Genomic DNA, 12,703 nt, shown 5'->3' on the forward strand with positions numbered 1-12,703 from the left:
AAGCCTCCCTCTAAATCACGTTGTTTCCCTTGGTTTGGGAGACTGAACTTAGCAGGGCAAGAGCTTGAGCTTCACTCCATCCCCCATCACTGCATCTAGGAGGGTTCTCTGGGCACCGTGGGGATGGGACAGAGTCTTGTCCTTCAAAGGTACAGAATATCAATTTAGGAGCCCTAGTTTCTCTCCTGCTAATGAAGGGGTATAAATTTACACCATCACATTCATATTCGTACATAATTAGTGTGTTTACGGAAACACTTTGCAGAACCTCAGAAGGCCTGGTTCTACTACTTAAAGGGAAACCTCCAGTGAGGAGCAAACACAATGGAATATACTTGGATTGGGCTATTCATCCATCATCCATGGCAGGAGAGAGATACCCCAAACAGACAAACACCCCATGGTTTTATGATGCACTGAGAAGGCCAGCTACAGATGAGAAAATAAGTACTAGCTACTACATGGAACCACTGTGCTAGCCAGAGAGATTTTTATAATCTGAGAAAAAAGCTCCCATCTTGACTTGCTAAGAGAGACAACTCATCTTTCCTTGATTATATAGAAGGAAGACAGATGGCTTCTTGTTTAAGACTGTAATTTCAGCATCCTCCCTCAGTTAAAAACAAGATGTCCTTTTCTGGCTTTGAGGGAAAATCTCAAGGGAGGGATTTTTATTCCTGGCTATATTGAATAATTCAACAAACATCCCAGAGAGCACAGGGAGATACAAAGAAGAAAATACTTGCCCTTGTTCTCAGGGAGTTTACAATCTTGCTGTGGAGTTTATGAACAGAATTGGGACCCACAGCAATTAGTGCTTTATTTCTTCACTTCTAGCTAATGACCCAACGGTTAGCCATAGGGAAGCCTTAGAAGTCACTCATCCTGGGCCTAGGAGAGAGCCTCAGGTCAAAGTGAGGAAAAGTCAAGAAACTAAAGTAGTTGCTGAGTGCTTCGTCACTGACCTATCTGCTGCTTACCCACATTATTTAATCTTACCAACATTTTCACAGTCATCCCTGCTATCAGGGCCTCAGAGAGGAACATGAGGTTTGGAGGAACCAGTCATCCATACCCACAGACCCAGGAAACGGTAATGCAAAACACCAACTACGGAATTCTCTTTAGTATTTTGGGAGTGGGGGTGGGGAGGGGGTGTATGTCTCCATTCCATTCCCCTCCCACCCAACCCTACTCCCTGGCCCCCAACCCCACGTTTAGATTTCTCTTTTCTATGCCCATAGAGTCAACTTCCCCTTTGCGATTGAGTCACCTTGAAACCTGTCTTTTAGTCAGCACTTCTGGAGCCTCACTCTGGTATCCTTGCAAACAACCTTTTGCTTCCAGTCTTTGCAACACTTTGACAACATGAAGCGAGTTGCGAAGGCTTATATGAGTGTTGGATACATGCGCGTTTCTGTGACAGTTGACCGTGACCTTGTTTATTCTCTCCATTTTTAAACTGCTCTAGCTTCACACTGTTTCTAAAGACTTTCTGGCTTTGGAAATTTCTTAAAGGTTGTGAATGTCTATTCTAACTTGTTGCTACCCTAGCGAATATTAATACAGGTTTAGTTTTTTAGTAAGAGAGTAGCAACTTTGCCTATTTATCGCCTGTTTAATTTTAGCGCCAATAAATCTCTGGACTGTAATATAGTGAGTGCCTCGGTAAATATTTTAAATAGGAATTGATGCGTATGCGTGTGTGTGTGTGTGTGTGTGTGTGTGTGTGTGTGTGTGTGTGTCTGAGTGCTGCCATGTGTAAGAAAGTTTAGTCAAGATCCAACATGGTTTTTACTTGAGGGCCTGGAGTACTACCTTCCCCTCCCATTTCTGGCTCTTTTACTACATTTTTCAGTTGGGTGCTCTCACTGTCGGCCTCCTTCAAGGGTTAGTGTCCACATCAGCAAAATGGGAACAGGAGCAACAGATGATTTCTTTTTTCTCTTCATCTTCCATCACCCATTCCTTCTCCATGGGAGGTTTTGCGTGTACGCTCTTCTGGGTAATATAAGCAGCTTCCAGAGCCCTAAAAAGCTTCGGGTCAGTGACCTCGGTGGCGCGCCCACCCGGGAGAAGGAGCGACCCCCGATGAGCTCCCCGTGCCTCGCGCGTCCGGAAGCAAGTCGGCTGCATTTCGGCTGTGAGCCGGCCGGGTCCACGGGAGCTTCGGCCTCAGACGCCCTCTCGCCCCGAGGCAGAGCGCGGCCTCGGTGCCACCGCGAAATGGGCCCGGCGCCGCGCAGGCTCCGGCGCGCGCCCAAGGGCCCGGCCTCGTTCTGGCTGCCGTCGCCCCGCCGTCCGCGCGGCGCGGCGCTGCACTGGGGGCGGGGAGTCTGATGGGAGACGCGCGCGGCGCCGAGGAGGAGGCGGCTGCAGTCCGGGAGAGGGAGCGGGAGAGGGACTGGGAGCGGGTGGTGGGAGGCGGGGGCCAGGGGGAGGTGCCGCCGCCGCCGCCCGCCCCTTTCTGCTGGGGAGCAGCTGCAGCAGCAGGAGCGGAGCCGGAGCCGCGCAGCCGCCGCCGCCGGGGGATGTGGCCGGCGCCTGCCCCGAACCGCGCCGCCTCCTGAGTTCTTGCCGCCGTCGCCGTCGCTGCCGTCGCCGCCGAGTCGTGCGGGGCCAGGCCGCGCCCTCCCCGGGCGCCCGCCGGCTCGCATGCCGAGGGGCTCCGGGGCGTAGCTGCGCGCCCGGCGCCGCCTCCGGGCTCCTCCGGCCCCGCCATGGGCTGCTGCAGCTCCGCCTCCGCCGCGCAGGTGAGGGGCTCCCGCCTCCCGGCCGCCCGCCCGGATGCCACCCCGCGCTGTGAGCGCCTGCGGAGCCGTGCCCTCCGCGCCCCTGTGGCGCCCTGCGCCCCTCTGGTCCCCGCCGACCCCTGCGTCCCGTGTCTGGCCCCCAATGCCCGCTGCGCTCCCTCCCCCGCTTTCTCACCTGAGCGGCCCGTCCCGCCCGTCTGCAGGTAGAGGCGCCCCGGGCGCCCGCTCTGCCCGGGGAGGCATACCCTTCCTTTGCCTTCGGGCCCGCCTGCCTGCTCTCCACCTCCGCCGATCGCCCCGCCACCCACAGACTGTTTTCCGTGTCCCCAGAAGGTGCACCCCAGCTTGGGCTCTTCACCTCTCTTCCACCTTATTCCAGTTTCGGCTCCATTTAATAAGCTGCCCATTTCCCCTGGCCTGCGGTCCCCTTGGCTGGGATCAGGTGCTTCAGTGGGCCCCCGTGCCCTTCCAGGGCCCATTTCACAGATCCCACCCGCTCTTTCCCTATCCCATCCCCCCCTCTGTGCCTTGACCCCGGGCACCGCGGCCTCTCGGCGCACCGAGGCCCCTGCGGGAGCGCGGGGACTGGTCTGGGAAGGAGATTGGGCACCTGGTGGGTGACGGGAGCGTTACGGAAACTCCCTCTTTGTTGCCAGTGTAACAGGAGGAAGAGGTGCCGAATTTAGTTTTTCTGTGGGCACTGGCTGGATGTTGTCGCTGAGGGCTGAGATGCAGAGATTTCTCTCAGCTGCCACCCTGCCCCCATCCAAATTTCGCTAGCCGCCTTCTCTTTCCGATCAGAGCCTTTAACCTGGGTGGAAATGTTTGGACAACTGTGTAAGGATCAGATGTAATAGAACTTGACTGCTGGCCACTAATAACTGAGAGGACCTGTTTGTAAATTACCTAATTTAGTGGATTAGTGAGTGTATTTACAAATACGATAAAAAGCAATCAGGAATACTGCATCAAACTGTCTGGTGGTGGTGTATGAAAAATAGGCTCTGACAACGCCTGGGATGTTTCTCCACAGTTTCATTAGCGTAGAATTTAACAGTAGTCTGTGATTTGTTTGTTTGGCGGCGGTGGTGGTGGGGAGAAGTATGCGCTTGCTTCTAGAAATAAAGGCTTGTTGGTTCTTGGCGAAGGAAAATGCTAGTTTTGGGGGAAAAAATTCCTCTAGAGATGTAGCATCTGTGACACAGAAGTGTTTGGTGCTAAGTGACTATATATAACTCAGTTTTAAATAACCTGCATACTTGTTCTGAAAAATCTGAGATCTGTCACAGAAACAACCAGAATTGAAGACGAGTGGAGGACGTTTATGGCTTATTGGGCATGGATCCTCTTCAGTTCTTAGGCTGACTGGTTTAGTTAGTTAAACCGTATTCAGTTAGGATAGCAAAGAAACCATGTGGCTGGTGTTAAGGAAGGCTGGATCAGGGCTTTCGTATTAGCATATAGAGGTGTAGACAAACACATACCTTTCAACTGGTTGCCGATTTAGGGCAAGGGGGTGCATCCATTAATAGTTGGGCATTGCTCGCTTAATCGTTGTTTACATAGAGTTCCCAGCATAAAGTGCCTTTCACATTACAATTCTTTTCAGAATTGGGTTACTGTGCAGTTGCTCACTTGGTGGGGAAATGCCTTTAAGACAGGGAAGTATTGACAGTTTGTGGATGAGCCTGTTCAGTGCATGAAAGATAGTGTGGGAGGGATAGGTTCTGCTCCAGAACGCCGCTTTAAACGGGCAGTGGGACATGGGGTTGTCTGTCTCCAGGCTGTAGTGCTGCACCCCCCCCACCCCATCTCACAGCGACTGGTCTCTGCATGCCATGTTCTACAGGCAAGATGCCTGTCATGCACCTGAGGGTGTGCTCCCCCCACCCCCCTGTGGATTTCTGTAGCCAATCAGCAGTTGTCCACATGCTTTGAGTTCAGCGTTAGGGACTTGAAGTGCTCAGTGGAGCATCGAGGCCGGTTCTTATGTACTGGGGCTCTCCATCATTTTTTTTTCTTATTTTAGATTTTTTTAAAAATCATTTTAATTTCTGAGGTGTTCTCGATCCCCTGATGTTTTTAACACTCATCTCAGAAGCATCAGGCATGTAGAGTGCTCTTGCGTTTATGCGTGATGTGTTGAAATAAAATAGGGGTACGACTTTAAATGTTCTCTAGATACAACGCTGCACATTACCGAGCCAATCTCAGGGGTCATGAATGTATTTTCGGGCAGAATGTGTTTGATTCCATTTTCTACTGAGCTGTGAGTTTCTTGAATGTAGAGTCTGCTTTTTTCTCCTCTCCCAGCTTTCCATTTATGCAATGCCTCACTGTATGCTGCAGAGCTCCTCAGTTATTGAATGGAGTGCATACGTAAATTCGAACATTGGGCTAGCAAGTCACTGATTTCAAACCCCCAGCCCTGATCTGTGTCGTGCGATTTCTATGGTTTGAGAGTCTAATTCCACCAGACTAGCCTCTTCCGAACTCAAACCCTGACTTTGTAAAGTTAAAATGGACTGCAGGAGACCGAATTTATTCCTGTTCTGTCACTAACACCACTCACTTGTAAAGTGGAGCAGCTTTCCTCCTCTGCTCTTGACGCCTTGCTCAGTGTGTGTATTTATTTTAGTCAGTGCAGTGGCTGTAGCATCTTAAAAGACTAGCATGCAAGCTCTGATGATACCCTGATAGCCAATCAGAATACAATACTCAGAGGTATCCTCAGGAACTTTGAAGCTAGACTTTATCAGTGTATGTAAAGTACACTTTATTTCTGTGCTAGAGTTGACTGTTGAAGTATGGCTTCCCCTTCTAGTCTTTTACTGCATTGCAGACGCTCATAAAAGAGTTTATGTTCTTCTGAACTTTGATCCTTTGTAGTCCAGATACTATTTTTTTCCTTGGCCATAACTGGTTATAATTTTCCATCAAAATAATTATTCTACTTTAAGAATTAAAATTAAAATAATATATTCTATGCTGGTATTTCACTGCCAAGGGAGTGAATCATTTGCAAAACAATCTGTACAGTATTAGACACATACATTTAAGAATGAGTGTCTGGTAACACAGACTCTGGAAGAACTCTTAGGGTGATTTTTCTCTAGCTTAAATAATAACCATTTTACATTGTTGGAAGTTGCTCAAAACAAACCCGGTATGTGATACCCCTTGCCTAAAAGTTACGTGAAGGGGGCATCAAAGTTATCATCTGGAGTTTTTTTTTTTTTTTTTTTTTTTTTTTACATCATTAATTCTCCCTAAGAGTGTTAGAATTTTTCCCCACCTCTCCATAATTAGTTTCATCTGCTATAACCTGCTATACATAATTTCTTTTCTTGTAATGCTAAACTTCAAAGTTCACTTGTAAATCTTCAGATTTGTTAAATGTTCTTTCCCACTGACAAACCAGTATAAATGAAGGGGGTTTGTGAAAGATTACTTAACAAATTGCTGTATGTCTTTGTCCTTAATGGCTAGATCATTATTTCTCACAGTAGTGCTTTAGAGGGGAGAGGATTTCTCAAGCCTTTGAGGTTCCCTGCCCTTCTAACCTCAGAATTGGAAAGAGCTGGGAGGGAGTGGGGTGGTAAGAAAGAGAGACACAGAGACAGAGACAGAGGAGGTGGGGCATAGACTTTCCAGTTGAAGAGACTACCTTTTATGGAGACAGCCGTTTGTGGGCCTCAATATAGAAGGCTTTTGGGCACTGTCTTGTCTCAAGCCCTTCAAACAGAGGGTGACCTATTTAATTGCCATTTCTTAATTGCTTAGCCATGCTACCTTAAAAACAATTGGGGGGTATTTACTCGTTACTATTTGACTGTCTTATAATACTTTTCTAATACTGTATTCACACCTGCTTTGTAGAATTTGAAGTTAGGTGATAAGAATGAAATTGAAGGATTAGTGGAATCACTGACAGACTAAATTGTTCAATTGAAAACATGATCTGGGAAGTAAACTTCGTTTAGAAGCATAAAAGATCATGCCAAAAATATGTAAGGCAAGCTGTGTTGGTGGCCAGGCCTATAATCTAAGCACTCAGAAGGCTGGAGGATTGCTGCAAATTCAGTGGCAGTGAAAGTTTCCAGGCCAGTCTGGGCTACATAGCAAACTCTCGCCTCCAGCAAGCAAACCTCCAGTATGTTAAAAAGTTAATGTCAGAATTGGCTGGGAAATAATATTGAAGTGGTATGTTGTTTTATCTATTTTCAGAGTCATTTTCTTGTTCTTGTGTCGGATTGGTTTTACCTCCATGTTATAACCGAAGAAACTGAGATGGAGATGGAAAGTGGTTATAGTAGCAGAGACACCCATCCCCTAGTGAAAACTTCCTGCAGCATTTGCTGCATCTGCCTTGTGTGCTTTTTCAGTGTCTACACACATAGTTGCTGAAACTAAAGTTGCTGTGGACTTTCTTTTTCTTTTTTTGTAATCTGCAAGAAAAGATCAACTTTGTATCAAAGAATTTCCAAGTTAAATTTTTTACCCGCCTCATCCCCCTGTAGTTTGGAACTGGGGAAGAACATTGTGTCCAGTGGGAATGCTTGCAGACTCAACAAGGTCTGTCCATACTTTTTGATGTGTTAGCATTGTCATTTAAAACTGTTACTGGCAAGGGAAGAGTATTGTCTACACACATATGTTTTGCTGCTGGTAATTGGCCCCACCCCCACCCCCATTTCCTCCCTCAGTAGAGTATCAAGGAAGAAGGAAATCTTTGGGTTTTTAGGTTTGGACTGCATTTTGTAGAATGGATGCAAGACATAAAGCAACATTACCCTCTTCTTATTCTGTGGATCCAAACTGCAACTTAGAAACACAAAGTTGTCAGGTCAGACAACAATGTTGTGGGGTAGCTGGCACCCTTGCTGTTTATTCTTGATATCTTAATTATTCTCAACCTTGACTACACATTAGGATTCCCGGAGAAGTTTAAAAATGTCAGTGCCTGGGGCTCACTCCTGGAGATTCCGGTTTAACTGGTTCAGTGGTGCTGCCTGGGCATTAACATTGTGGAGAGACCTGGTGGTGATTGAGAGAATCACCTTTGTCCAGGCGGTTTCATCTCCAGTGGTTTCAATTACAGCCTGTGAGGAAAGTTCCCAGACTGAATCACCTCGTTGAAACAAACCCCTTCTGACTTGTTACTAGCAACTGATTGGCACTTAGAACATTGTGTAGATACTTAGCTTGCATGTTTGAAACTCAAGTTGGACTCCAGATTTGTCCTCATCCCATGACTCACTGAATGATACCAGTAGTTATGGAGATAGGAAGCCCGAGTCACAAAGAGACTGTCTTCTGTTCACCAAGCCCATCACTGTATCTTGCCTTGGCTCACCGCCAGCCTCCTAGCTAAGTGCCATCTCCAGCCAGTACCTTGTAACCTTTCAGGCTTCCATCACATCTTTCTCCATATTGCAGCCTTACTGGTCTTTGAAAAGTCTGAACTGATTGGCTCTGTTCCTGTGCAACTTAAAATCATTTAGTGGTTCTGATTACTCTGGGGACAAAGACTAGATTCTCCTGGCATCAACAAGATGGATAGGAGCCCTCTGTGCCTCCCTCCTTTCCAGCCTCCCTCCCCTCAGTGTCTCAGCCTCAGGAGGTCCTATCCCTTACTCTTTCACAGCTTTTCCATCTACACTCACTTGTGGAGAAGGCTCCTTGCGCCTCCCTCTCTCTGGCCTTTGACTAGTCTCCTTCAGTTGCTTTCTAAAATTCACTTTTTGGAAGACTTTTCTGACCCTTCAGTGCAGGCCATGTCTCCTCATTAAACTCTCCATTGCTTTGGACTTTTCTCTTTGAACACATAATAGCATTAAGCATATCATTATAGTCACAATTGATGTCAGGACCGTGAATCTGCCCACCATAGCCTATGGATAGAGTCTGACCTGCTAACCTGTTTTTATATGGCTTGCAAGCAGAGAATAGCATTTACATTTTTGATAGGTGATCAAGACAAAGTAGGACGGAGGCAAATAACAAGAGAAGATTATCGCTTCATAAGAAGTATATGAAATTTGGATGTCCTCGTTCCAAAGTAAGGTTTTGTTGTGACACAGCTGTACTTCCTGTCTGCGACTGCTTTACTCTTTAGTGGCAGAGAACAGTAGTTCTCAGAGAGCTGCACACAGGACCAGTGTTGACTCTGGGTCCTCTGCGTGGAGTGTTTGCTGACTCTTTCTCTGTCCTGGACTACTGAAAAGATCCTTTCTGCTCTGTGTGGTCCTGCTGGGCTCTGCTTAGCTGACACTGATGCACAGGGGTCCTCAGGAAGTCCGCGGACAAAGTAAACACACAATCTTCCTGCCAGTGGGTGGAGATAAGTTACTTTAACAGCTCTACTCTTTAAAATTCAATACGGACTCTTTTCCTTAAGAACAAATTCTTTAGAGAAAGTCCCAGCAAATTTCAGCTGTATCCTTAGACAGCCCGTGGTGAAACCCGTGGTTCATGGCCGTCTTTTTTTTTTTTTTTTTTTTTTTTTTTTTTTTTGTTCTTTTTTTGTTCTTTTTTTTCGGAGCTGGGGACCGAACCCAGGGCCTTGTGCTTCCTAGGTAAGCGCTCTACCACTGAGCTAAATCCCCAGCCCCCATGGCTGTCTTAAAACGTAATTTCTCCTTTTGTTACTTTTTTGTTTTCTTACTTAGTTGAAATAGAGAATGTCAAGGTATAAATGTGAGTGGAGGCCAGTGGACAGTCTCCTGTGTTGTTCTTCGAGTGGTCTGCCTTTGTGTTTGGCATGGTCTCTTGCTGGCTTGGCACTCACTAACTGGGGAAGGCTAGTTGGTGAGCCAGCCCATGGCTTCAGCTTCTCTCCGTCATGTTGGGTATTCTGCCACCCTTGGCTTTTTCACTTGGGCTTTAGGGGTTGTTCTCGGCTCTTCATGCTGGCAAGGCAAGCACTTGACAGGCTGCTCTGTCTCTACATTCTATAGTCTTACTTTTAAGGTTGTCACATACATAAAGAATGTTAAGCACACATGTTATCCCTCTATACATTTGTACAATGTCAAGGAAGGAAAATAGCATGAAGACAGAAAATTTCAAAAGAGGTTACTGCTTCAAGATGCTTAAGCAACAGAGATAGGATTGCTTGCTTTATTTTGTGGGACTGTAACATGAGCAAGTTTCCTCATTGTAAGTCACTAAGGGTAATGTAGCCAAAAGAATAAATAACAAATCACCCTTAAATCCAATTCCTGGAAACATTAAACCAAATGTATTCTTCCTTGTTTGGTCCTCGAGAGGGGGTTGGTTCTCAGTGTGTTCAGTGACTCCATGATGGCTCTTAAAAACAAGTAGCAAGGATGCTTTCCTCTCCTTGGTTCTGTTTTTTGCCTTTTCTCCGTCTGTGTCTGTCTGTGTCTTTCTGTCTCTGTCTCTCTTTGTCCCATTTGTAGTTCAGACTCATGCTTCTCCCTCGGCCATCCGAGTCCCAAGACTGCTGGTTTGAGCAGCCATATCTTGTTCTTTCTTCTGCAGTCTTAAGGAAGGTAGCCTTTCCTTCTTAGCTCCATTCCTGATCTGGAGATGGCTGGGTCTTTCCAGATGGACTTTTCTAACAATCTCTACTGGCTTTTCTTGGGTGGGAATTAGGGAAGGTTGTAGTTTTCATCCCTGTGTGGTGTCTAGCAGGGTAGAAACAAAGACCCAGTAGTTAGATGGTCCAGTCTGCAGCCCACATACCCCAGGATAGCTATGAATGGAGCACAGTACAAAAATCATAAACTTACAGAATGCATTGTGAGAGGTGTGTGTGTGTGTGTGTGTGTGTGTGTGTGTGTGTGATAATTGTGCAGTTCTCCAGTGTGAACTTTGTAGATGGCAACATGTTACAATGTCAGAAGGCTGGACATACCTCGTGGACTAACTAGAATTTCCCTTTAAGTCAGGTAGGGGGAAAGTCACACACACCAGTGGGACAGACAGTTGCAAGTGGGAGGGCCCAGTGGTGGAGGGATGGCTGGGTAAGGAGTAGGAGCTGTAGGAGTGTAGGAGCTACTAGCTCTGCTGTTTCCTTCTGTCTGTGAAATCATAACATCTTTTCTGTAATTCCAGGAGAAACTTTTTGCAGTCCCCAGTTCTGAGTCACACACACAGTGTTCCTCACCTCCGGCAGCGACTGCTGAAGTCAGCCCCTTCCTTTCTCCTTTACCTAATGCCTACTGTCCCTTTCTCTGGCTGACAGAAGGACAGCTTCAGTAAAGAACTCCTGAGGTTGGAGTATGGTTACGTAGTTAAGTACGGTTCCCCCCAACAGTGGTCCCAGGAGGGCCTGAAGGTTGGGAGAACCTCTTCCATTCCAGCCCCCCTCACTCCTGTCAGATTCTTTCATCTGCTGGTGGCTTTTAGCTCTGTCAGATTGGGATCTGTTTTTCCTTCTGGTTTTTCCTACCACTGAGATTGGAGCCAGAGAGCAGAGTGCCTCTTAGTTTTTTATTTACCTGCTTAATTTCAGGGTTTTTTTTTTTTTTTCTTATAAGACCAGTGAGAATGAAGATTCATATTATTTAGCATATCCCTACAGTAGAAAGTGGTCTCTCTGCACGCCAAGTATAGCTACGTAATAAGTGAATTTTGAAATGGAAGCAAACAGCTAACATGTAGAAATGTTCAATTTCGTTACTACCCAGACTAAAGGAGGGGCACCCCATTATGCCACTGACCTTGATATGAGTTAACAGAATAATATTAATTGCCTCTGTGGTTTTGATTCAAATAGACTTTATTGATTTGCTGAATAAATTGGAGTAACCCCCTTGGGGTACTGCTTGACAACCCACACTAAAAGCCATCTCAGAAAGTTGTTGATCTCCCCTCATAATCCAGAGTGTAGTCATGTGGTATGCAGGGATGCTTCTGCGGTGGCATTGTTTGCTTGTTTTATGTATTTACTGTGGGTGAGTGTATGCAGGCGGAGGTCACAGACAAGCAGTGGGAGTCAGTCCTCCCTACCGTGCGGGTTCCATTTGCATTTAGTATACTGGACTTGGCCAATGCCCACTAAATCCTCTCGTAGTGGGTAAGTGGCTATTGGCCTGCTTCCAAGGTTTTCATCCCTCCTCTGAGAGGCTATGAGAATCAGAGGATTGAGTACCATTCTGTACCGGAAGAAGCGTGGGAGCTGCCGGACTACAGGAGTGGATTTCAGTCCCAAGACCAGGTCACTCATTTGGGCTGACTTCTTATTTCACTGCTACCTTGGTTTCACCAGAAGAAAATGGAAACAAGAATAACTTCAAACTATACAAGTGATAAAAAACAAACAAACAAACAAACAAAAAAACCCTCAGAAGTTTCCATAGTAACACAAACTGAAAAGCCTCCTGTCACCCATGCTCTCTTTAAAAAGGCAGTCTCAGATTTGAGGCTTTGGAATACAGACTCTGAATCCAGTAACATTCCAATAATGTTGGGGGATGAGTGCTAAGAGTAAAATAGGTAATAGCAATAGGCAGATTCCAGGTTGGTGTGTATGAGCTTAGGGAGTGAGGAAGCAGGGGTGAGCAGTTGGCTTCCTCAACATGACTTTTCACCTGGCTTGGATCGAGAAAGAATGAGAGGTTAGAGAAGAGAGAAGGAAGAAAGAACAGTAGTGGAAAGGCTGTTTGGTCAGGCGTGGAGAGAGATGTGACTTACTGCATGTCAGTATGGTGAGAGATGTCAAGGGAAGGTGTTCACGTGGGAATGGATGGGAGTGGGCAGCCATGGGGTCTTTACAGAAGACCTGCGAATTGGTGTGTCACAGGTGGGGGGAAGAGAGATACAAGGCAGAGGCTGCAGAGGAAACCAAAGAGACCGAGTAGCATTGAAGAAAGGCTTTCCTGCCTGGATGTGGACATGAAGGGTAATGCAGAGGGATAGGACGTCATTGATTGGCGTTGAGAACTCCTGTGCACTGGCATGAGGCTGTTGTGATTGATAGC

The 12,703-nt window shown here is 46.7% G+C and overlaps 1 protein-coding gene across 6 annotated transcripts in view; it reads left to right on the top strand.

Annotated features, from left to right (window-relative positions):
* The first annotated feature begins 1,030 nt into the window (after positions 1-1,030).
* The window catches only part of Slc44a1 (solute carrier family 44 member 1), a 179,957-nt gene continuing 168,284 nt past the window's right edge, over positions 1,031-12,703 (top strand). For 3 of the 6 annotated variants that reach the window (XM_008763717.3, XM_008763716.4, XM_039110883.2), the window contains exon 1: positions 1,031-1,093. In XM_008763717.3, coding sequence (XP_008761939.1) covers positions 1,046-1,093 — 48 coding nt within the window. In that variant the 5' untranslated portion in view covers positions 1,031-1,045. Of the gene's footprint in view, positions 1,094-2,474; positions 2,754-12,703 lie in introns of those variants that run through there. The other 3 variants (NM_053492.4, NM_001033852.1, XM_039110884.2) reach the window with 2 other exon arrangements.

This window comes from Rattus norvegicus, chromosome 5 (assembly GCF_036323735.1).
Source record: "Rattus norvegicus strain BN/NHsdMcwi chromosome 5, GRCr8, whole genome shotgun sequence".
NCBI lineage: Eukaryota > Metazoa > Chordata > Mammalia > Rodentia > Muridae > Rattus > Rattus norvegicus.